This window comes from Thunnus albacares, chromosome 16 (genome assembly GCF_914725855.1).
Source record: "Thunnus albacares chromosome 16, fThuAlb1.1, whole genome shotgun sequence".
Classification (NCBI taxonomy): domain Eukaryota; kingdom Metazoa; phylum Chordata; class Actinopteri; order Scombriformes; family Scombridae; genus Thunnus; species Thunnus albacares.
Window position 1 is genome coordinate 6,631,854 of NC_058121.1, and position 25,825 is coordinate 6,657,678.

The following is a 25,825-nucleotide window of genomic DNA, read 5'->3' on the forward strand; positions in this document are numbered from 1 at the left end:
TGAGTTGCCTCAACAGTGTCACAGGATCGCAGCATATTATCTCACTGTTGGAGTTATTCTGCTATGACAAAAGCTCACAGAAGACTTTTAACAAGTGTCCTGGTGGGAATATAGAAAAGGGAATCAGAGGGTTGCGTTAGAAAGCTCCACACAAACTCCTGTTTTAGCCCTACAATTTTATATTTTCAGTTGAGCTGTATGTGCATATTACTATGCATTTGTTGCCTGAGCAGTAAGCAGTGGTACTGACACATCAAGGTTTTGTTGTCTGAAGGTTTACATGAGGTTTCAAACTTCTGTATTTGCATCGATTTCACCTACAGGAATTATTATCCTGTGACAAGCTGCAGGTTTGTAAGGTTTCATATTTTATATCCTTAACAAAACAAAGATAAAATACAGCTGCTCAATGCCAAAGCCCACTGGTTATGATTATTGTTTTAATTCTATTTTAAGTAGTCATATATAATATATACATATTCTATATAACTATGCACTGACTACAGGTACAGTCAAGAAAAAAGAGGGAAACTGTGAAACATAAGTAAACTCAAAACTCAACATTATCTTTCATTATTAACTAGTGACATCTGCATATGTGTTTGTAGGATTTTTAAATAATTTAAAATCATTTTTTAAATAATTTTGTGAATAATGAAGTGTAACAGTAAAGCATTTCTAACCTCATATTTTTAGCCATGAAACTTGCAATACTTTTTTTTTTGGCTTTTTGAAAACAAAATCTACAAACTTTTAATTAAACCTATTTACCAAAGTAAAGTTTGGATTGCATATCTGGAATAAAAGGAAATTCTACCAAAACAAGATTGAATTGAATTTAAAATATTTGCATGACCTTGGTGGACTCATTTGTGAACATCAGGTAGTGCCTGTATATAGATGGAGCCTTGACTTCACAATGAAGCATTTTCAAGGAGGCCTGAGGCTCGATACACAGAATGAGAGAAGCAACTTTGTGACTCAATAGGAACAAAAATCTTCTCCAACTACTCGGTTTGGGTTCTTATTTTGAGGAGAGAAATAGGCTACATGTACACAAATACTTAATGAGCTGCCTGAAAGACACCTTACTACCAATTAATTATGTATCAGGGAGGAAACATGTTGTTTTTGAGGTATGGCCTTTGTATTCCCGCTCTTTTTGATGTACGTTATTGAATTGTTAATTGCTTTGAGATGTTTATCACTCTAGCAGGTTGGATGCTTAAACACACCTGTCGTCATCAGAGCTTGTCAGCCTATCGGTGCACATGGATGTATAAATATGGGTGTATTTTTCTATTTTTACAAGCATTTTGAACAGACGAGGATCCATGTAGTATCGAAACGTTGTCCTAATTAAATTTTGTGGCTTGGAGTAATTGTGTAGGTGTTACTTTTTTCATTAGGGAGGATTTTGTCATGAATTGATTACATTTACCTTCACATTTAATACCAGTTTTTAGCGTATTGTCATTTTATTGAGCTTTAATGACATTTTAGGATGAATTTTTGCTCTTTTAACTTTCTTTAGTCTGGTTGTTTTTGTTTTTGTCTTCCACAAACTCTAGTATCCATTTATTTATCATCCAGCAGAATTAATATATGAATTACTTTACAAAGTTTGTGAAATTTAATCATTTTTTTTATCAGGGATTTGTCTGAACTGGGTTTGGCAGTTAATGACATTGCGACCTACAAGAGACCTATAAAAGTTATTTTTATTTATTTATAGGTACATAATTTGATTTTAATTCCTGGCCCAGACTGCATTGTAGCATAGCAAAGCTATTTCCGTCTTTAATAAATTCTTTGAAACATTCAGTGACACATTCAATGAACAAAAAAGTAAGCTAACATCAAAATTTCCTCCAGTTGTTTTAAATATCATTGATTTACTGTTAATGTTTAAATAAACTGTCATTTATCTTGATTGAGGGATATTCTCTGAGTTAATTTGCTACAACGTCACGTTCCTCCTTGTGTTTGTTGTTTTCTTGTTTTCTTTAGCTTGTTTGTTTATGGCTGCAGCCAACCTGTCGTTGTTGTAGCCACTGATGCTCAGCAGCTTCTCGTCTTTGTAGAGGCGGGAATCGCTCGCGGACATGCGGGTGCTGAACTCTGCACCTGCGTCACGCGGCGTTCCACTCCACGGGTCACACTCAGCCCGCGGGACACACACACACACACACACACACACACACACACACACACACACACACACACACACACACTTTCTGTATGTCTCTCCAGCTCCCCGTTTTCTTTCTCATTAGCTTTCTTTCTCTGCCTCTCTCTACTTTTCTCTGCGTGTCTCTCGCGCTCTCCCGTCATTAGCACACCGGCGGTAGATCCCCGCCGCAGAAGCGGGCCCGCGAGGCACGATTCTATTCCCCCTGCGCGCGTGCGAGAGAGAAGCCTCTCTGAACGAGCGCCTCACCGGCTGGAAAATACAGCCAATTATCTCCCTGGAATAAGACGGTATCCATCATGGTGTGTGTGTGTGTGTGTGTGTGTGTATGTGTGTGTGTGTGTGTGTGTGAGAGAGAGAGAGAGAGAGAGAGAGAGAGAGAGAGGGAGAGTATTCATTTCAGGGGCTTTACATTATGTGGACTACATACATTTTAAACCCTGCAAAGATTGTTATTGTTAATATTATTATCGTTGTTGTCATTACTGTTATTATTAGGTTATTATTACTATTATACATTATCCTTTTGGATTATAATCTTGACACTTTTACACCATTAGTGACCATTAGTAACACATAAGTGTATTTAAAGGACCAATCAGCAATTGTTTGACCATGTAAACTACACATATAGGCTAGTGATATACACTCACCAAGAACTTTATTAGGAGCACCTGTGCAATCTAATGCAATCCAACACAACAGCTCTGCCATAAATTCTGCTCTCACGAAGCATTTTCAGTTTTTGCTGACATTGTCAGAAAGGTGATAATTACAAATAGATAAATAGAGTGTTTCTAATATTTGTCCACCCCATTAACTTATGTAAGGGTGGCAAAATATTAGGAACACTTTTCATTTGAATGCACCCCAGTACACCACCACCACCCGCTATGACCTCAATAATAAAAATAAAGTAGAATTATCACCTTTCTGACAATGTTGAGAAAAAGTGAAAAAGCTTTGTAAAAGTAGAATTTACAGCAGAGCTGTTGTATTGGATTGCATTAGATTGCTCCCAATAAAGTGCTCAGTGAGTGTACAGGCCTAATGTAAACTTTGACTTGGAGCAGGGACATGAAATATAAGCATTGGCCATTATTTAAGAAATAAAGGCCTGTTTTACTCCTGTGAGTAAATCAGTAATTATTGATATTGAAGTAAAGCATCAGTAAATATTAGTAACTTTAGTGATGTATTTGTATTACATGTCCAGAGTTACTCCAATCCTGCGTTATGAATTTTGGTGGGAATTTTGGTCTGAATTTGTGCGGGATAAACCATTTTTTGACATTTGAATTCAGGATTGTGCTTTTGAATATAACAGTTTCCACACATGTTCTTCCCTGCAGGAAGATGAAGGGCCCTCTCATCCAACCTCCTTCTCTTTGGCACTACAGCAAATGTAGGCTGGTAGTCAAGCTGAGTGGCTTTTAAAGAAATGTCTGAAATACCAATTCTTAGTTCTGTTTGTAATGCCGTCATGGCGAACAGAAATTTACTGTCTACCACAGCAAATAAAGTGTGGTGCACTGTAGTATATTAGCTAAAGGGAAAAATAAGGAAATTGGGTTACTTCAAAGCTGTATTTGGCCCATTCATATTGACATGAACAGGTTAAACATTTCTCACCATTTCTTAATTCCTTTCAATTTGACCAATCCCACTTGAGGATCAGTGTTGGAGTAAATCCAAATCAAATTGCAGTTATTCAGAAAAAAAAAGCATTTTCTTATACAGTTAATACCCAAAAAGTAAAACACTTCAAGTATGGATTCATTCATGAATATTTCATGAAATAAGTAAAGGTAAATGCCCAAACATCAGCTAATAAATATCATGTTTTACATTTTGAATCGATTGAACTGAAGGTGAGTTGTCCCCCCAACCCTTACTAGTGGAGGATTGTCCTGGAGAAAAGGCGCAGGCTGCACACCTCGCATAATAAAACACATGGTTTATTATCAATGTGATAGAAATGAAATCACTGGACAATTAGAAGCATGTCTACCCATCATCAGCACCATGACAACAGCTCTATAAGAACAGAAAAACACTGGATGAGTCCTGTCCCCCTGCCGGCTCACAAAGGTCGAATCACAGATAAATAGGCCTACTCCAAAATAGCTGGCACACCTATTTACACAACCATCCATTTAAATTAATATAAATAAATATTTACACACATAAATTAACACCCTCCCTCCTCGTACTTGTGTTAAGGAAGCAGACAGACCTGTTTCACAGATAGAATGCTCATCACCCAAATCTTCATACCCACAATGCTTTTCTCTGTGTGAGGACACACACACGGATGTTGACAAACACAAGCACACGCGCTCACTCGAGCACACACACACACACACACACACACAGACACACACACACACACACACACACACACAACATGTTGTTTGTTGGCTGCTCACAGCATCTCAGTCTCACAGGATGCAGGCAGGGGGAGCGAAATGGATGTAACACAGTAACCACCATGTCCTCAGGGGAATGAAAAGAACGTAACACAGATGAAAAATCCCTCTGTGCTCTCTGACACTGGCCCACGGGTGTCTTCCTCTGCCTTTTTCTCTCTACCAAGCCTTCCTCCTCCTCCTTCTACTCCTCCTCCTCCTCCTCCTCCTCCTCCTCCTCCACCTCAGCCCTGTTTATGGCAGGTCAGTCGCAGTGGTGTAAAGCTAGAAGTAACGGTGTAACGCCTCTGTCTGTGTGTCTTCCTCCCCTGCTTCATTTCCGCTGCTTCTCCTCTTTGTCGCCGGCCTTGTTGCCACCGTCCCCGTGCCGGTTGTTGGGAGGGTTGTTGAGAAACATCTTGTCGAGTCCTTTGAGGGCCTCGGTGAGGTAGTTCTGGAGGGCGGTGAGTGCTGCGCAGATGGCGGGCGAGCCGAAGCCGTGCGTGATGAAGGAGAAGTGGGAGAGGCAGCTCTGGATGCCGGGCTCCAGGATGGGGGAGGGCCTTGAGTTGCCCAGGGGAGTCCTGTCCTGGGCCAGCAGGTCTGTGAACTCCTTACACAGCTGTCTGCAAGGGAGAGGACACAACAAGACGTCAGGAGGGAGCTGACTATATTCAATAGCTTTACTGTAAATCTCAACATTTCCCAAACATGACAAATTGCTTACTCAGTGTTTCCTTAAGAATGTTACATGTTTTGACCTGACGAAGATCTGATTTGGATGGAAACATTTGGATTAAAATTTGAATTGTGGCTTTGACGTAAATGTGCAGGCATGACTGTCTTTCCATTGTCCTCTAATAGCCCTCCACTAACGTATAATTACACATCTTCCCACTGACACAGATTGTTGATCACATAAAAACTCCACTAAAAGCCAACTATCACTCAAAATATGTCTCAAAATCTGAGTTGGGGATCAGTTTTGCAGTAAGTATATAAATAATTACATTACTTTAAATTGGAGCATAATGAGTTGCTAATGTTGCAGAGTATAAATGCTGTGTAATCCTACAACATCAGTAAATGCACCTGAATCAGCCACTGCCAAATTCAGGGAAAACATGATGTCAAGGGGATGACACTGCAGCATTAGATGCAGATGTTCTTCTCAAAACTGCCTGAAACTGTTGTGAAAATATGTTACAAATTTCAAAAAGCTTTTTTAAAAATTATGAAATTTAGAAGTGAGGGGAAAATTAGAGGTAAAGGATATTACAGTTACAGTAATGTTAGTGTGTAATGATAGAAAAAAATGTGATGTTATCCATTGGATATCTCCCCAAAAAACAACCGAATAACTCTCAAATTAAATGTGACACTGCCGTCTGAATGTGGCACAGCACATGTAGAAATAATGGTTGCAGCAGTTCAGTGGATCATGTATCTTGTTGTTTTAACTTATAAATATGCGTGAAAGGGCTGCCTTAAAATTTTAGGTCAAGTCAACAAATACAAATAGTTCTAACAGTAAAAAGACTAAAAAGTGCATGTTGTATAAACCCTCGTCTTCATTTCTTGGATTTAGATCTGTTAATTCATAGAAATGCCATATGTAATTTTTTGACATTGTAAAAAACTCAGATTAAATTTGGTTTTCATTTACTTTTTTTCCGTAATTTAAAGAGTCAGTTTTTCATTTGACACTTCCAGCTGTGGTTGCTGCTGTTGCACTCTAGAGTCAGTACACAGAAACATGCAAAGCTGCTCTCAGTCACCTTGTCATCCTACAAATCTAAACAGGTTTAGGGACTGAATTCACTTCTAATCTTCACTGTGGTTGTTTGTATTGTTATGAAAAGAAAAAGTCATAACTTATTTTAACGTATATCACAGACACACAGACAAATGAACTTAAATGAAATTAATAAAACGTGCATATTTAAATTAAGTTAATGACAAAAGATCAGTCGATTTCACTAAATTCCTGTATAATGTACAGTGTAACACAAACCAGTATTGTATCATAATTATCATCAAGGTGGAAAAGACCCTAAAACAGCATTCAGACCATCACTGTAACCCCGTATAATGAAATCCTTGCAGGTGGTGCACCAGCCTGAAGGCCGAGCGACCGCATCCACTTACTCAATGGAAATGGAAAGTGTGAGCTATAAAGCTTGCTGCATCAGTGCTGTGCTAATCATGACAAGACTGAAGCTGTTAAACCAGGATTCTTCCCTAAAATCCTGTTAAATCTCTCTCCATCACATGATGCAAACCATACATAAAAACTTCAATCGTTTCCTTCGACCAGACATTACAGCCTTAATAAATGTATTGAAATGCGATATTAAAAAGGGTCACAGGAATGTTGCACCTATTCTATCATCATCCTCTTATTTTATTCAGCTGCTTGAAGGAGTTAAGCTCGCCCCAACCATTACAGAAGTTAAATTCATAAAAAATTAAATGCAAAAAATGTCCCAGGATGCACCTTCATGACATAATAGAATCCCAAAGGAAAAACTGCCCCCCTGATACTTTTCCTTTTATGTCCCCTTTAAGTGATATTCACTGTATCCCAGGGCTTATTTTGTGATGAAATATAGCAGTTTGCTTTTTTTTTTTTTTTTTTTTTGCTGTTGAACCCTCTTTCCCTCAGCCTTTCTCTCATCTTCTATTTCATTTAGTGATTCCTCGTACTTCCCAGAATGCCTTTGGAAAACACTTTGGAATGAAAAAGCGTGAACGTGATGCGGTCTGTGGTTTATACGTGCACCCGTACAGAGTCGTAGCACCGTGAGAGTTGGAAAAAAGCGAGATTTTTGAGACTGTTGTCCAGAGTTGATGCTTTATATGTGGTAAAAGTTTCAAATAGACTTCATTGGACACCATCTGAACTCCAGACTATCACCTCATGTTGTTTATGTTTAACAAATGATCACTGAGAACAAGAAAATGCCTAAAAAATCAACCAACAAAACGTGCTGAGAAATGCAAGGTTCATTTCAACACATTTCCTGCCTTGAATATCTGAAACATACAATGAAACTAATACCAGAGCAGTGACGCTGTATATTTTTGAGGCCTTCACGTTAGGTGTAATTCGAGACGTCTGCATTCTTCACTACAGATTTCATGGATAATTGCAACGGTAAAAGAAAAATCACCTCCTCGTCTCCTTCTCCTTGTTAAATTTCAGCAAATCATCTTCTGGTTTTTTTAGGCCCACATTTTATATTCAAGAGACCTCTCTATCTCTTGCTTTCCCTCTTGCATGCCCCATACACACACACACACACACACACACACACACCCTGTAAGCGGCCCGAGGGCAGAGCTACAGCAAATGAGTGACAGGCTGTGCAGGCCGAGCCCAGCTGGGGTTAGGAGAGTAGAGAGGAGAAGCTGCCACCCCGGGCTACACTCAAGGCTCTCGCTGTTGTTTTCTGACGACTTGAAACACTTCACTGCTAAATAATGAATTTCTAACAGGCAGCAACGACACACAGTATTGGAACAGGTTTGAATCTGAGCATCAAACATCCAGCACCGAACCGTACATACTGAGCACCGCGTGGATACACACACACATACACACATACACACACACACACACACACTCACAAGCAGATGGTTTATGCAGTGCAGGCCAGCAGACAGCACTATTTATGCAAGCTAAAAATACAAGCTTCCTGAAGGGATCTTTGTTAGGTGGTTTACAGCTCTGCTTTGCAACCTTTTCATCAAGAAAACCCACATTCAGCTAAATAAATGGACATAGAAGAAGGCTACTCATCAGGGTTTCTTTGTTGAATGTAAAAATAGGTAAAAATCCAAAGTGATTGTATGATTTGATCCACATTTATACATCACCACTGTTGCCCTGGTTTCTTTCAAAAAAAATAAATAAATAAAAAAATCTATGCTGCTCAGCTGCTAAAGGTAATCACAAGATGCTGGATTCAATTCCACAGTTTAACAGCCATAAAAATGGATTAATATAAGTAACTTTTACAAGGTGGACCAGTAAAACGGATCGCCTCTAAGACCAGAAGCAAAGGTCAAACATACAAGCTCCGAGGCTGTCAGTGTGTTTTATGTCTGTGAGCTCTATAGGCCACATAAAAGTGTTCTGCATCAAAAAAGGGCTCATCAAAAGCTAAAGCTAAAGGTTTGCTGTAAAAAAAAAAAAAAAAAGCTTGTAAAGATGCTAAGTTGTGCAGCTGCATACAAAGCGAGGGGATCAAATGTTGATGATACAGGTGATGCTTGATATTTAACAGAATTCATTTATATCACAATCAAATTCTATTTTTGTTTAGATGTTATAACATTCCTAACTTTGCATAATTCTGCTCTTTGCTTTAAATGCTTGAACCGCCCAATTTTTTTTTTTTATTGTGACGATTTTTCAATCAAGCATTTCATTACAGGTTTAATCCATATTGAGTTTGATGTGTTTCATTAAGAAAATCTCAGTCTCTTTTCTAAATGTCAGTGCCATGTTCACTGTGGCAGAGTGGACTGTGTGTGATATAGAGTACAGCACAGAGTAGAAGCAGGGCTTTGCACCCTCAGGGGCTCCTTAATAGGAGGCCATGGAGGCCTCAGGAAAATGAGGGAAGAGTTTAATTTCACAATAATTTCATTAAATGTTGCTATTTGGATAAGAAGGATGCCCTGTCTTCACCCTGCATGAGTGCAGTTATGTAATTAAAACCAACAGCAATCAAAATGTTTCAAAATGGAAATGTCTCTCTGTCTTGGACCTTTGGGACATTGAAATATGAGAACATCTGCTGCGTTAGGCCAGGCTAGAGTGGAAATGTATTGAGACTCACTGGATTTTTGTTTTTGTGAAACAGTTGTCTGCATTTTTCTTGGTTTTCTCCGCTCTTTTCTCATCTTTTCTCCAACTCTCACTCTGGTTAAATCTGTCTAAATCCCGAAATATCTCGTTTAAACGGTTCAAAAACAGCTAATCGCGGGTTATAATCTCGTTATTATGGTCTTCTTATGTGCAGACATTTGAGTCTATATGAGAAAACACCATATAAAAGCTATGAGGGGACAGAATCTAATCAAACGCTCCATCAAACTCACTTTGTCGCCAGCAGCATGTTTTTCCGCGTGTGCAGCTCGTTGGGGTCCGTGTGCTGCCGGTTGAGGTACTCGCTCACGGCTTTGGTGGGAAACTCCGTCTCGCAGATGTAACCGAAATCCCGGGCCAGGTGGACCGCTTCACCTGAAGGAAGGTGTGTATATGTTAGTCAATGTGAATATTATATATATATATGACAAACAAGGAGCTGCAGAGAATGTAAATATTTTACTCACGAATTTCTATTTCAGTTCTCACATTTTATCTTATTGAAATCAGCTAAAATAAATCCTCAGACCCACTGGCCGACTATCTCCCTCATTTTTTTTTTATTAACTATTAATTCATATATTGTGGTGCCATCTTTCTTGGTGTCCGATATACAGGAAATGGTTTCAAATGGACACGTTATCCTTTTACGCACCAAGTTCACTCACCTGTCGCCTCTTTAACTGACGCAGAAACCATCGACAGTGGTACAAATCTCACTGATTTATTGTGACAATTAAAGATACCAGACAATGAATCGGTTTTCATGGTTTTAAAAAAAAGAGGGAGATGATTTACGTGGTCTTTTGAAGGCAAGAATGAAGAATGGTCACATTTAAACATGGAAGTAGGCAGTGAAGAAATAAAGTTATAGCCTGTGTTTGAATGATTACGTATTTTAAGTAGGTGACAGCAAATTATTAAAGAAAACGTTTCCCTTTAGATATGATTTCAGAACAGTGTGCCTCAATGGAAATTAGCAGATGACCAAATTAGTGTGAAAAACATACTGTATGTGTGAGAAACAAGGCTACTGAAGAAAAATATATAACTTGTGGTCAAATCGTTGTCATACTACGGGGGCAGGCCCAACCTGTGGCCTCTAATGAATTAATTTCAGATATAGAAACCTTAACCCTCCTCTGTCCACCTGTTAAACACTGAACATTTCTTTTCCTGGCACTGCTTCCTTACAACTTTTTTTTATGGAAACAGGGACATTGCCAATCTCCTCAGGCCGTGACCTTTGCAGTTTTTGTTGCGCGCAATTTTTGGTGATGGTGGTTCACCGTGGATATCATATTAACAAAAGACTCCTAAAATACCAAAAAAAAAAAAAAAAAAAAAGAGAAAAAAACCCAAGAAAAAAAGTAGGTGTCTTCTCTGTTGCAACACATTTTCCCATTTCAGAGTAAAGATGGCAGTGCGTTTCTGCTGTTTCTACGTTTATAGATTTAAAACAATGAATCAATCACCTTCTACTAGTGACGTTAGTAATGTAACATTGGCAGCTTTGCGTCTTCCAGCAGGTAAATTCAGTCCAATCTTCTCCAGCTTTTCTCTCAGACATTTCCCACCGTTTTTAGATTTTGCTCTGTAGAAACAAAAGAAACCAAATGCATGTGAAACGAAGCATCCAATGCATAAATATTAAGAAATATCTACTATACTCGCTTTAGTTTACTGAATAATATCTTGTCATATCATCAGCTTGTGCTTCAGTTTGTCTCCAGAGAATTAGTCATTGTTAAGTAGAATCTAGGTGGCGTTTTTCATAGCTCAAGGTTTAATTAAAAGACGCTCCTGCATAGCTAAATCTCTCAGATACAATCCACAGAGTTTCTACAGGTTATTCTCTCTGTCATCATGCTCTGAGGCTGCAGTCATACCTTCTCAACACGCCCCCCAACAAGGAGGCGTTGAGGCACTCGGGCGGGGACAGTCTCCTCTGCACCTCCCCTACGGTCACTTTGTACTTGGAGGTGGAGCTGAGCAGCGACAGGCGGCCCGGTACCGAGCAGAACAACTCGTTTATGTTCACGGTCACTCCACCGATCAGCCCGTCCTTGCCCAGCATCAGAGAGCCCATGTTCTTGGGTGGCATGGGAACTAAGAGAGGAAGAGGATGGTTGAAGGCATTTATTAATATGAGTTGATATCTTACATAATAAAATATTTGGGACAACTTTAAATCTCTCTGCTATGTCAAACTTTGATTCAGTGTATGAGACCACACGCGCTCAGAGGGCGGCCCGGGCCTAATGAGGCGCCCACGCGCCGGGCATTTGCTGTTATTTAATGTCGCGCGACATTCTCATTACAATATTATCGATTGTTGATTGGCTCGCGCTCCCAAATCGCATTAACCACCTCCCCGTCTTTTCTCCACGGCCGGTTTAACTCCCACCAGCAGCACTGGATGTTCCTTCATCCCGGTTCCCGCGTGTTAATGCTCGCGCTAATGGCATAAAAAAGAAGCCTCGTGCGTGCGTGCGTGCGTGCGTGCGTGCATGCGTAGGGGCCAGTGCGAGGGGGTTTTGATAGCTCCACGGGGGATAATACCGCAGATTAGCTCTAAACGAGCTCACGAGATCTCCGTGAGCAGTGCCATTTATTACATCAGCGGCTTAAATGCCCCGCGGGGAGCTCAGTCACTCAACATCCCGTAACTAAATCACCGCACATCATCAGAGCTGCAGCATGGCAGCCTGTCAGCGACACACTGCCTGGCAGTCAATATACCGGGATCGTTATCCCGGCTTCCAGCTCCTCATCCTGGACCCAAAAAGTAGGGAGCACTGCCTGGTTGGTCTGGTCCAGTGTAGGTCCCCATGGTGCCCACATTTACCCCTTTATGAGCGAGTAGGATGATTTATCCACGTCTGCATCCCATAAACATCATAATTCACAGCACACATAAGAAAATGAATTATATTATAGCAACACATAGAGTATATAACCCCTAAGAAAAGGTGCCACTTCTTGACAGTGGGTGCACATTTGCTAGTCTCAGTATATGTTATGAATGGATAAAATTGTTCCCAAATTCTAGTTTTATTTTGAAATATATTTAATAGTTGTATTACATATTGTCATTTTATTATATTGGTACATTGGTGCTACATTGGCAACATTACTCAGACAGAGATGTGTGTGTGTGTATGTGTGTGTGAGAGAGAGAGTGTGTGTGTGTGTGTTTACCTTTTTTAATTACTGATTGATCCATTATGTTCGTTCCGTTGGTGTCGTCAATGGTCTGTTAGAACCAAGATGATTAAAAATCATTACAGACCGCTTTATACAAGATGATCCACACTGTAACAGGCCACTTAACGTCTAACTTAATTTCAGTTGAATTCAATCACACAATCCAACACCCCAAAAAATCCCCACAGGATTCCCCACCCCCACATTTCAGCTCATGTAAAGCAGGAAAATTACATTTTTAAAATCTTTGTTTGCAGACATCAATCAAATGTAGTTTACAATCCATTTATACTTCATACAGTTGTCATAAATGTAAATCCTCATTCATCATCCTGCGAAATAAACTCCTTGTTAAATAGATCTGATGTCATCATTGCTTCACACTCGTATCAAGAAAGAATAATTCGTAAAAAAAAAAACAAATTTATATAGGGTTAATAAATGCATGGCACACATAGGAAATCCAGAAATGAGAATCAATTCACAATTTGTGATGGTTGTGCCCCGAGGGGGAAACGAGGGGAAGATGAAATCCTACACAGCTGACTATAAAGTCTATTTCACCGAGTCTTTAGCAGCTCGCTCTGTTAATTTGGCACCTTTGCACCAAAAAAAAAAACCAAACAAACAAACAAAAAAACAACAGCAACAAAAAAACGTAGATCATCTTAAAATAAAAAAGAAAACAATCTAATTGTACAAATTTCAACAATATTTATAATAATAATAATAATAATAATAATAATATAGAGGATCCAGAACACAAAATGAATATTCTTCTATATTAAATAACCTATATTAAAATGTTGCAGCTTCCCCTTCAAACATTTTTGTTTCCGAATTAATTTTTTTTTTATGCTGGTGGATTTCAATCCACATAAGCAACATTTGATCCATGCAGTCATTTGTGGAGTCCATTACGCCACATATCAGCGTCCTCTCATCAAAGAAGATGTCTCTGGATGTCTCTTAAGACACTTTGCTTAGCTGTGGGCCATTTACGTTCAGGCTACAGCTGCTTGAGAGTCCAGCCCTGAGGGAGCTGCTCGGAGTTCACTGACCTCAAGTCTAATGGCACGAGAAACATGCGAGACAATGAAGAGGACTGTCAACTATTACCAATCCCTGTCTTTCATTTCAATTCTTGCCATTTTATTTAGGATTTTATTTTAGTCTGGTTTATTTGCTGCATTTTCTAACTGCCCTCCAAACTAAGAGAAGTTGATAATGAGTTGTTATATTTTGACATGCAAATATTTGTAGGCTTTACCTGGATTAAATATTATTGTTACAGATTGTTTTTGGTTGATTGTAAAGCTGTCTTTGTTGCAAATATGAAAGGTTAAATTCATGATTACAATTCATAAATTCCTTGTCTGTTATTGAGATAATATTCGATGAATTGTAATATAATTGTAGCGGCATATTCCCTGTTTTGCCCAACGGACCCTGATAGTCCCTGAACTCAATTTGAAAACACTTGACTTAGAAGCGGTGTGTAGTTTTACCTTTATCTAGTAAAGTCATACCAGAAATTCTCACAGAAATCACAATAAATGGAACTAGAAAATAATATTTCATGCCCTGTACCCTAGTAAATCTCAGCTGTGACCTTTGACTCACCTGAACATCCTCCATGCCGTGAAGCCCTTGCAGAAGTCCGTCGCCCATGGGATCCAGTCCCGGGTGAGCGGAGTGCAGCAGCACATCGGGCCGCCTCACGCCACCGTAGTCCCGCCGTGGGTCCAGCCCGGACAGCTGAGGCAGCGAGGCCCGAGGCTGCGCCAGCAGAGCGGAGCTGTCCATCCGCTCCCCGGCGGCGTCCTGCCGCTGCCGCGCCCCCCATGCGCCCTGCTGGCTCTGGTGCAGGGAGTTCAGGGAGTACGGGTCGCTCACGTGGGAGTACGGGTCCTGGCTCTGGTAGTGAGCGAGCGGCTGGTACGGCGGCGGGAAGTACGGAGGCTGGAAGTCCGACGAGGGCGCATGAGACAGCGGCGGGGCGCTGGAGTAGGGTCCCGCATGTGATACCGAGCCCAGCTGGGACAGGCGCGAGCTGTGGCTCGAGACACCGTCATGCCGGTCCTTCAAGAGGGTGCAGAGAAGAACATAAAAAAAATCAACTCCTTGCAGAATGGGAAGCACATTTTAACGAAATGAAACCATATGGAGGCCTAGGATCATATGCATTTATTAGAGTATTGCCCCTGGTGATGTAGCCAAAGCAGCCTAACTGGCATTGAATCTCCTGAACATAAAGCACACAAGAGCCTGAAGGAAAGATGTTATAACCTCATTTAAAATGTCTCACTACTAAAACCTGAAAGCAATATCAACGAATTCACCATTTGCGCAAACGAATTCTGAAATACACAGTGAGGAGTAAAACTCACCGCGGTGGAGTAGGAGTGAACTAACATCTGTATACCCTCTGTTGATGTCACGAGCGGGTTCACGGTAAAACAGCAGGATAGTAAAGAGCGCGTTGGGCAGAATAACACTAAGTCATTCCAGGTAAAAGCAGCGCGTGTGTATCTGCAGGCACGGCCTGGTCTACAGCTCCATACAGAACCTTCCTCCGCCCGGAGCTGCCGCCGCTCTGAGTGTGAGCACCGAGCTCCCGCCTCTACCCCCGGTATACGGTGTAATTGTTATTCATGACTGAGACTTACAGGAATATTAATGTGCGCGAGGCAGGGGACTGGCGACACATGGAGCGTGAAGCCTCTCGCGCAACCGTGAGTGACGTTTAAATTCCGTGGAGAGCCGAAACGACGCGCGAACAGCAGGAGACAGAAAGAAGACTCTCTCTCACTCGCAGGAGAAAGCGAACAGGGTGTCCAGACCCGGGAGGAATTCCCCATCACAAAAAAAAAACACACTCTGGGGGCCTTTTACAGGCAAAATCTGACGTTGGAAAAAAAGAAAAAAACGCACTGAAGCCTTTGGAGACAAATATTGTACAAATATTCTTTTGCACAAACAGACTTTGACGTTATAAAACCCAAAATAAGTGAAGTCGGTGGGTAACAATAAACGAAGGGTGCTGTTAATCATATTGGGAGAACCATGACACTAATACCACCAGGGTCAGAGGCTCTGTGTCCACACCTGGTCACTGTGCCAAAGAAAGGAGATGTGAAAAAGGCTCCCAACAAAGTAAAACCCTGTCTTCTTCTACGCACAGACACAAAATACCTGCACACATATGAACAGATTTTTTTTCTCTAGTCACTCTCAGATATTTAAGCTACTAAAACTTAATCATACCAAACTAAGACACCTATAATATAAAGGGCAGCTCGTGTTGTGTTGCAGCTGCCTTTTATTACTAGGAAACACACTCAAGACGCTACAGGGCGCGTGAGGGGCTCGTGTGAATGGTGTCACGAGTCAAAAGAAGCGATTAAACTTTATATTGTAAACTACCGGCCCCTCTTTGCCCTCTTGGATGACTTGTTTAACGACATTATATCCTCCCCTCCCTCGCGCCGTGGGAGAAAAGCCATGTGCGGCACGAGACAAGGGCTTCCCACCGGGTTGAGCCGAGGGGCCTCGCGAGCTGCCCTTTCTCTTGTGCTTTGTGCTCGAGCCCATTGAGCGCGAGCCGGAGCAGCGTTTCGCCCCCGCGCGCGGCGGTAGGCTATTTCTCCCCATTCTCCCCTCTCGTTTTCTGAAATGATTGTTCTGGGATGAAAGCCAAATGATTATCATACATCTGACACACCAAAGCTCTGCTCTGCACATCCAAAATTATTTTCTCTAATTAAAAAAAAAAAAAAAAATCTAAAACGAGCCATTCATTTGTTCTTCGACTATTTTTTGAATGGATGATTTTGCAGCATCACTGATTTATCTACAACATCTTTTAGATATTTTTAGAGCTGAAAAATATTCTAAAAGTTGTGATTTTTAGATTTCTAACAAACGTTAATTCATACAAAAAAACGCAGCGCCATATTTACATTAAATAATATTTGTATTTGTATTTACAAATGACAAATATCGGATTTTTTCCTCTGCTCCACCATATGCTCCAAATAGCGACTCGACTCGCATCTGAGTCAGAAACAAAACTGAAATATGAAATAATACACTCACAAAGATATGAGCGCAAAAACGAGACACATTTCTTCCAAACGATACTGTGCCATGTAGTAAAATGTCCTCCAATTCATATTCACAGCATCACAAATAATAACAGGCCTAGCGCCTCCCGGAAAACACCTCACTTAACTTTACACAGACTAACATTTCAATTATCCTAAAAGCATGTCTAATAAGTCTGTTTCCCCAAGACACAAGCAGCTGGACGGCAACGTTACCTCGTAAATATCTTCATACTTGACATTCTCAACTAGCTTCCACAGCATGGTCGCTTCTCCGGTGTCGGTAAACCGAATGCAGCCAAGTGAGGAAGGGATGCCTCAACTCTCTCTCTCTCTCTCTCTCTCTCTCTCTCTCTCTCTCTCTCTCTCTCCCTCTCTCTCTCTCTCTCTCTCTCTTTCTTTCTCTCTCTCCCCGCCCTCTGTAAAGTCAGACAGGCTGGCTTTGTGAATGGGGAACCCCTGTAAAGACTCCACTACTGTGAAGAAGAGCTATAGGGCGGGTTGACAGCAGCAGGCTCCATGTATATGCAGCAGCAGCAAGTAAATACATAGAATTAATGTTTTAATGGTATTAATCACGTGTGTCTGTAATTATACATGCAAAATAAAATAATAATAATGATAATAAAAAAAAAAACACAGAACATTAACTTAACATTATTGCATATTGGTATGGACTTTTTTCTTCCTACGGCTGAATGTTTTGGGACAAAGTGAAGCAAAGACTGATGACTGAATTGATAAATTATTGAAGGTAGGTCACATTTACTGTCAGCTATAGAGGGAAAAGTCATATCAGATAGATTTTAAGTTACAGATGAATGACACATTAAAGCAAAACATACAATTTTCAATTTTCATTTTTTATATACTTATTTATTTTTTAAAGTTTGTTTTTTTAGTTTTCTAATATATGTTAATGTCAAACACTGAGTACCTGTTTAGATAAAGGTTGGTGGTTAGTTGTAAACATTGGAAACAACAATGGAAATCAGTTCAGGATTTAACTGTTATATTCCTTAAAAAAAAGTCTGATATGTTGTTTATTCTAAATATATTTGGATGTTGTGAATAAACCAAACCAAACCAAAAAAAGTGTCTTACTGAGGTATTAATTCACCACAAGTTTCCAGAAGAGCTTCATTGCTCTTGGCACAGACTTACTGGAACTCTAGTAAAGGATTGATCACCATTCTTCTCATAAATATCCCCTCATCTGGTGTTTTGATGATGATGATGATCATAGGGATCATTGTCTACTGGGTTGACACATTGAAGGTCAGAACACATAATTCACATCATTCATCTGTGGCCATTCAGTGACCCTTTGTACCCTGTATGGAAGCATCTTCCGTCATTGTATTTCTAACTTGATTTCCTCAGGTTTTCCTTAAATTTGTCACCTGACTGCATATTTCAAGATCAAGATTCAATATTTATTGCCATATCAACACATGGTTGTTGGGGATGTACAGCAATAAAAACAAGTACAGACTTTTGTTTTGCATTTTGACTATGGATATGGATGACAAATAACAAGCAAGCTTCACTTATGTTGTAGTAAAAGAAACAGAGAAGATGTAACACAAACCAATAGCACAAACTATGGCATCTTTACAGAGAACAAGAATTAAAAATCAGAAATGAGACTTATAACTGGTAGTTGGATTAATGAAGTCATAATTTGCTGATGTCTTGTAATTATCAGGTACCACAATCCTGTGTTTAATTATGGGTATTGTCTTATGCAGAAATGTTTGGGTCTAACACTACATCACTGATAAACATGACAAAACATAAACAATGCCACTTAAAGATTATCAATAATTACAGTACAAATATATGATGATATCTCACACTTTGGTATGTATTAGGCCTATATTATTATCATATATTACTGCACAGTCATTACAAAACAGTATCAGATGTTTGGTGATGACAGTGTATTAAAGAGCTCAGCAGTGATCGTCTTATATCTTGAATTTTAAGGTTCAGCATCAAAACGCATAATCATCTTGTCACGTTGCATCATGTTTGGTTGGCTGATATGCACTAAATGTTGCATCTCATACTTGTTATATGATGATATTTAAATCTCATTAATTTAAAAACTGGTTCACCCCAACAAGTCCAATTTTTAAAACATTTCAATGAAACAAAAAAACGATTATTTAAAAATATGTTCTCAAATATTCAGGATCTCATACTGTGAAAAATTTGCATAAAATTTTGAAAGATTGTAATGAATCATTAAAAGAGTGTAAGGAACGATGATAAAAAATGATATTGATTTATCCTGTCCTGTTGCATGGCCATGACATCACAAGAGTGGGAAAAGTGTTTATTGTGCCTTTAAAGTCAACTACTCGTATTCAGCAGATCTACAGAGAATCCACTATATGAAATAGACTCTTTATACTGAGTTTCACCTATTTTTTGCACAATTAAGGCTTTATCTTGACCTTCTTTAAGGGTGCCTGTCTTTTCTCAAGCTTTCTACAGTGCATCTACAAAACGAAATGAAACAGAAAACCACAAAAATCACAGCTGTCACCCGCAGTTACAAAGGTCACTGGCTCCATATTTTCTTCAGTAGATCTGCTGTATTTGTACTCTCTCTTCTGTGTCACACATAAAAATGAGTAGATACAAGGACAGATATTTAGTGTATTGTTAAATTATCTAAAAAAAAAAATCACATTCAAGTCTATATGATACAGTAAATACATGTATTTCATAACTGTGGCGTTCCCTTCCAACTTCCTCACACTGCTTGCCTGTGATGGTTTGTCCAAATGTGTGTAAACTGCTCCCCCTTGTGTCATAAGATCATAAATGCAGCCAACATATGTTCACTAGAAAATTGTGTCATGTTTTATTGCAACTCGACAGGCTTAATGAAGTTGGTGAAAAAGGGAAATTCATCATTATCGTTATTTTAATGAGTAAGTGTTGCAGATGTGAAAATATTTAATGAATCAAGCTACAAAACTTTACGATCAAAGCTGACAGCAGGTGCTATCTACAATATAAATGTCTTTAGGAGGTCTGTGTCGATAGATATTCTTCATTGTCCCAGAGGGAGTTTTATTTGTTTGTTTGTGCGTATTCTAGACAGAAAATACAAAATATAAAGAGTCATGCAGCAACCTACTGATATACATGTGTTCACATCTACATATACAGTATCTTCACACCTCTTCCTGTATCCTTGAGTGTTTGCTTGAGTTAATACTTGAAAACGATGCCAGAAAATAGCTGTTATGAGGATTTTTATTTTTAAAAAATGCACCTTTCTTCATTTTTCAGCGGCCTTGAGGATCATTAGAAGCTCTACTCATTGGCTTCGATTCTGGTGTCGAAATATGTTCTACAGGTCTGGACTGAGTTCAGATGTCTCATGTGAAGTTCTCATGAAGTAATCAATGCTCCCATACATGAGTCCATACACTCCTGTTCATGTGTGTGTGTGTGTGTGTGTGTGTGTGTGTGTGTGTGTTCTCTCTGACATGGCTGCCATAGTTAAGCTCCTTTGATGTTTGATGCAAAAAAAAAAAAAAAAAAAGCCACAGAGGATACCAGACATGAATGTTTAAGAAGCACGGCTGTTCCCATGTTCTCTGGAATGACCCGCTGCCAAATATGCACCCATTCAACCCTCTCACTCTCTTTCTCTCTCTCTCTCTCTCTCTCTTCCTCACATACACACTCAGACACGCACACACATGGCGGGGCATATGACTGTCAGCGATGACAGATGTCCTGACAGTCTGGAAGTCTGGAGGCATGGTTGTGGTTGTGGTTGTTGTCCTGCAGGGCTTTGACACACGATGTATCAGCATACATTACACACATGTCACACTAATACTTCTGTTGCCTCCCTCCATGCCTTTTGTTTGCAGTCATGAGCCGCATTTGTCTTTGCTTTAACTTTCACTGGGAAATGAGGTTTTGGTTCCACCTGTTCTGGCCCTTGTGGCTGCGAATCTGTAAATATTCATGTTTTTTTTTTTAAACCTTTGCTCAGGATCTGGAACATATCCTGTTTGTCTTGCTGTTAATACCTTGATTCACAGTCGTGCATTTACGTACTTTCAACCCATACTGACCACTGTTGCAAAAGTAGTTCATTAAGTGTGTTAAATGACTGGACATAAGGCTGAAAATCAGATCAGTGATGTAATCCTATAATCGTTTACTTATTTCTCAAAGCACTTCATTGTCTTCCACCAGTCTGCTTGTCTGACAGGCTTGAAATGTGACATTTTCATAGTTTTTATCCCTCCTGTGCATTAATCTCAAATTATTATAATCTTTCAGCTTGTCAGTCATGTGTGAAGCACTTTGAATTGCACTAACCTGTAAGAAAGGCTTGATTGAAATGTGATGGTGTTGAGTGCTGTCTGAAAGAAAAAAGAGAAATACTTGCACTTGTTTATTTGTTTGGATTCCTATGAGCCTCTCTATTACAGCAGTTATTCTTCCTGCACGTAAATTTACATGGTGACAATACAAATGAAGACTATGCACTCATGTCAATATCAACTGTACAAATTAGAATGACATTATATCCATATGATGTATACACAATATAACATTGCAAACATCAGGTCATTGGTTTAAAAAATGTAAATAGATTGTCAGTGGTGGAAAGTAACTAAATACATGTACTCAAACACTGCACTTAAGTATAATTTGAAGTACTTGTACTTTACTTGAGTATTTCCATTTTCTGTTACTTTATACTTCCACTCCACCACATTTCAGAGGGAACTATTGTAGTTTCTACTCCACTACATTTATTTGACAGCTTTAGTTACTTTTCAGATGAAGATTTGACACAATGAATAATATAACAAGCTTTTAAAATACAACACATCGTTAAAGATGAAACCAGTGGTTTCAAACCTTTTTAGCTTTTGACGTCTTACAAAAAGCAGTGTGTAGTCGGGGTCACATTTCAGATGTCTGAGTTGTTAACAGCTCCACCAAATAGTGATTTTTTTTCCTCTAAACTTCTCACATGGTTTCATTTCAATAAATGTTCAAAAGATCCAATATTTCACCACAAATCAAAGATTAGAGTAAAAGGCCAAAAAGTGAAAACAGATTTGTGTATCAGAACTTTGTTTTTTCTTCTTTTCTCTCCCATTAATCATCTCACGACCCCTCAGATTTATCTGCTGGCCCTTTGGAGGGGCCCGACCCCTAGTTTGGGAACCACTGGACTAAACTAGCTAACTGTATATAAAGTAGTTGAAACTAGCTCCACCTCCAGCAGCTACAACAGTAACATGCTGCTCTAACACTGATGCTTCAGTACTAATAATCTAATGATGTCATATATAATAATATATCAGTCAGAGGGACCAAACCACTACTTTTACTGCAATACTTGAACTACATCAAGCTGATAATACTTATGTACTTTAACTTATGTAGGATTTTTCATGCAGGATTGTTACTTGTAATGGAATATTTTTACATCACTGTATTGGTACTTTTACTTAAGTAAAGGATCTGAATACTTCTTCCACCACCGTTGTCTATAAACACCATGAACCTCTGTTGTGTTACTTTCTGTCTTGCAGTGGTAACAACATCTTCTAGATAACAGTAACAAGATGAGGGGTTATATACTGTATTTATCATAACACAAAGTATTTTAACACTTTAAATTACAATTTCCTCCTAGTTTCCTGGGATTCCCTTTTCCCATCTATTATTAACAGTCACATAAGGTGCTAAAATTGTGCAGACTCAGGCTGCAGTTCAGCTGTTGACCACTAGGTCGCACTAGAGCACCACAGAAAAGAGATTAAAGACGTGCAAGCAGGCAACAACATGGATACTGAGTTCAGCTTTGATTTGGTGAACTATCAGCACTGAATATCCACTCTTAAGTGTGTCTTAAGCCTATAAATGTAGAATTAACTGATGGGTCTTAAGGAAAACTCAAGGAGAACGTGAGCAACAGATATTTCTAAAACCTGAAGTCATAGCGAATTTTACAATTTGTTTTGGATATATTTGAAATTGAAAATGAGCAATTACAGGCTTAAGACTTACTTCAGCATCACAGAAGTAAAAACATGCTGAGAAGGGAAAATCAAAATCTATGTTGTCAGACTCATCAGTGGCCATCAGCTGGATTTTGAGGCTTCTTCAGTAAAAATAAAAACATCTTGACAATGATGACCACATGTATTCTGGAGGGATTGATGGATCTTTAAAGAGTGGGTTGGGGGGGGGATTAGATGATTAAATATTAGTTTTTTGTACCAAAACCAATACTGTAGCGGCATTTTCAGCTGTATTCCACAGATTAACATTAACATACTTAAATCCTAAGAATTCCTCTCATCTTGGTTTTGTGAGACTCTCGCTGGTTTGACTGAACTGCAGTAGCTCTTTAAGTGTGTGTGTGTGTGTGTGTGTGTGTGTGTGGACAGAGAGTGACGGGGGGGGGGGGGCGGCAGTCAGGACAAGCAGCTGAGGAGAAAAAGGCCTTGAATGTTCCAGAAGGACTGAATGGGATCAGGACAGAGGAGGAAGAGGTTTTAGCAGAGAAGCAGGAGAGAGGAAGAGGAGGAGGGTTATAGCTTCAGAGGAGAGAGACTGGAGAGATGAGGCTTAGAAGTTAGCAGAGTTTGGTATTCGTGACTGTGGGGCTCAGTCAGCAGGAGTTATAGTCCCCCCGGAGACCTCAGACTCTTTAATTCACTTCTATATAAATGTCTGTATTCATTGCATGCATTACTGGCTTGAAGATGCACATTTCTGCATGTTAAACATTACTTCCATGTATAAACATCCGCGCTGCATTGAAATGATCCTTAAATATGATTGGATGAAATCACCGAAATAAAGAATATTGCATACAGAGAGGAGTTAAAGCGGAATAGAAAATATATTCTGAAGCCTAATTACTGATAACAGAGCGTTGCATTGTAATATGATCAATAGCCTCTGTGAATAATGCATCGGCCACCCCATCACATTATGCACCGCTGATGTCAAACTTATGATTCATTCTTGTCCGTTTGTCAATTTACAGAATCTCTGGCAGAGGCGATGTATCGATTTCATTTTCCAGCTCATTTTGATCAAGCTGCTTATTATTCGGACGCGGAGGGGTCAGCGGGGATGTCTTTCACAGGGATTACATGTTTATCACGTAAGTAATAAACAAAAAGTGTGTGATTGGGTTACTTTCTGTGAGTGTATTTGCATATGAGTATCTCCGTCTATGTGTGTGTGTGTGTGTGTGTGTGTGTGTGTGGGTGTTTACAGTATGTACATTATGCTCGTGCTTATTTGTCGGTGCTCATTTACCCTCCAGTGAGACGCAGCTACCATCAGAGAGCCAATTTAGAAAGCTGCTTTGCTTCATACACATCACTCGGTTTACGTCTTCACATACACTGGTTGAGATACATGAGTTTTATCAGCTCATATATCAGGCTGATTCCTCCACATCATATGATATGATTGATGTTCCTTCCAGCTGTCGACACTATAAAAGTCATTAAAACAGCACAACATTAGGATCTATGTGACGCTGTGGCTCAGAAACCGCCTGAAAAATGTGTAAAATTCAATTTCTGACATTGTTTTTCACTCAGTTTAATCTTGGAGTAACGCTGCATTCATGTCATAGTCGACTGATTAATCGATTAGTCCATCGACAGAACTATTTTGATAATTGATGAATGATTTTGAGTACATCTTTAAAGGAAAAAAATGCTAAACCTCTCTGGTTCCAGCTTCTCAAGTGTGAATATTTTCAGCTTCCTTCAGTCCTCTGTGATAGTAAACTGGTTATCTTTGGGTTGTGAAGTGTTGGTGGGGACAAAACCAGACATTTGAAGTCGCATCTTGGGTTTTGGTAAACAGGGATCAACATTTTTCACTGTTTTTTCTGATAGTTTAAAGACCAAGCGTCAAATCGATTAATCAAGAAAATAATGGACAGATAATAGATGATAAAAATAATGGTTAGTTGCAGCCCTTCTATCGATCAAATCAACCTCATGGAGAATATTTATGAATGTTTGTTTCTTTGTTTCCAACCTGGCATCATGAAGTGCTTCAAGACATGCAACAAATATATATCCAAGAAACCACCCAAGTCAGGATTAAATATGAAAACGATCAGTTATGTTCATATTTCAACTGACTGTACTTCTTGAAAATCCTACTAAAGTTTCTTTGTAGCTGATTTTTTTGTGGATTTTGGATCAAGGTGTTCTAATGAGGAAAACCCTGAAGCAATGATCTGATGAACAAAGAAACATGAATGTTCAATATTATGTGAGTACATTGACTGTCATAAACAAAACAGGCAATAAATGATTTTTATCATCAGATAGGCAGTCGATCATTTTTTGGATTCATTGCTTAGTCTGCGAAATGTGAGGTAAAATGTAATTTCCCTGATCAAAGGTGATGTCTTCAGGTTGCTTGTTGACCAAAATATTCAACTTATAATGATATAAAACTGAGAAAACCAGCAAATCCAGACATTTTGGAGGCTGAAACACAGAATGTTTGGCATGTTAACTAATCGTTGCACTAAAGCAAACTGTTGGTTGCATTGCACAGGACGTGTTTGAATCATTTTTGGTTTTGTAACTGGATATTTGCTTTGCTTGTCTTGTATTATATTGGATAGAAATACTACAGTAGAAGTGTATTCATAGATAGACTGTGGAGTAAGTGGTTGCTCCCAGGCAATAATGCATCGCAGTAAAGGCTTAAAAAAAAAAAAAAAAACACCTGAGAGAAAACTGTAATATACTTGTCATTGTGCAATGCATCACCAGCGGCCCGGCATTGTCCCCCCCGGATCATAACACATATAGACATATTCTCTGGGTAACACCATCTGCCAAACACAAGACCAAACAATAACAGAAAAAAAACTGCAAATACGTGAAAATCCTGCACCCGTGTCTTCTTCTCTTTACATCACCGTCTTTACCTCTATCCCACCTGAGGCTTCGCTCGTATTGATTCAAGGTGACAAACCAGCGCA

The 25,825-nt window shown here is 39.4% G+C and overlaps 2 protein-coding genes across 14 annotated transcripts in view; one reads left to right on the forward strand and one right to left on the reverse strand.

The window, feature by feature from the left end:
- The window catches only part of LOC122999389, a 167,854-nt gene that overhangs the window by 63,444 nt on the left and 78,585 nt on the right, over positions 1 to 25,825 (forward strand). For 8 of the 12 annotated variants that reach the window (XR_006407718.1, XR_006407716.1, XM_044376256.1 and 5 more), the window contains one exon: positions 23,846 to 23,965. The exons of 3 other annotated variants lie outside the window; for them this stretch is intronic. Coding sequence is in view for 6 of the 9 variants with exons in the window: in XM_044376256.1 (XP_044232191.1) it covers positions 23,846 to 23,965 (120 nt within the window). In the remaining 3 variants the exon portion in view is untranslated. Of the gene's footprint in view, positions 1 to 9,722; positions 9,861 to 23,845; positions 23,966 to 25,825 lie in introns of all 12 variants that reach the window. One more of the 12 variants, XR_006407717.1, reaches the window with a different exon arrangement.
- Positions 4,835 to 17,730, reverse strand: tfap2b (transcription factor AP-2 beta). Of its 2 annotated transcripts, none has more exons than XM_044376250.1 (7): positions 17,005 to 17,730; positions 14,306 to 14,764; positions 12,677 to 12,731; positions 11,365 to 11,584; positions 10,951 to 11,069; positions 9,709 to 9,850; positions 4,835 to 5,225 (listed from the first exon to the last, which is right to left on the reverse strand). In XM_044376250.1, exons 1-7 carry the CDS (start codon positions 17,050 to 17,052, stop codon positions 4,934 to 4,936), a joined length of 1,335 nt encoding a protein of 444 aa, XP_044232185.1. In that variant the 5' UTR covers positions 17,053 to 17,730; the 3' UTR covers positions 4,835 to 4,933. The 2 variants fall into 2 exon arrangements, with proteins under 2 accessions (XP_044232185.1, XP_044232186.1); XM_044376251.1 differs by lacking the exon at positions 17,005 to 17,730 and adding an exon at positions 15,073 to 16,396.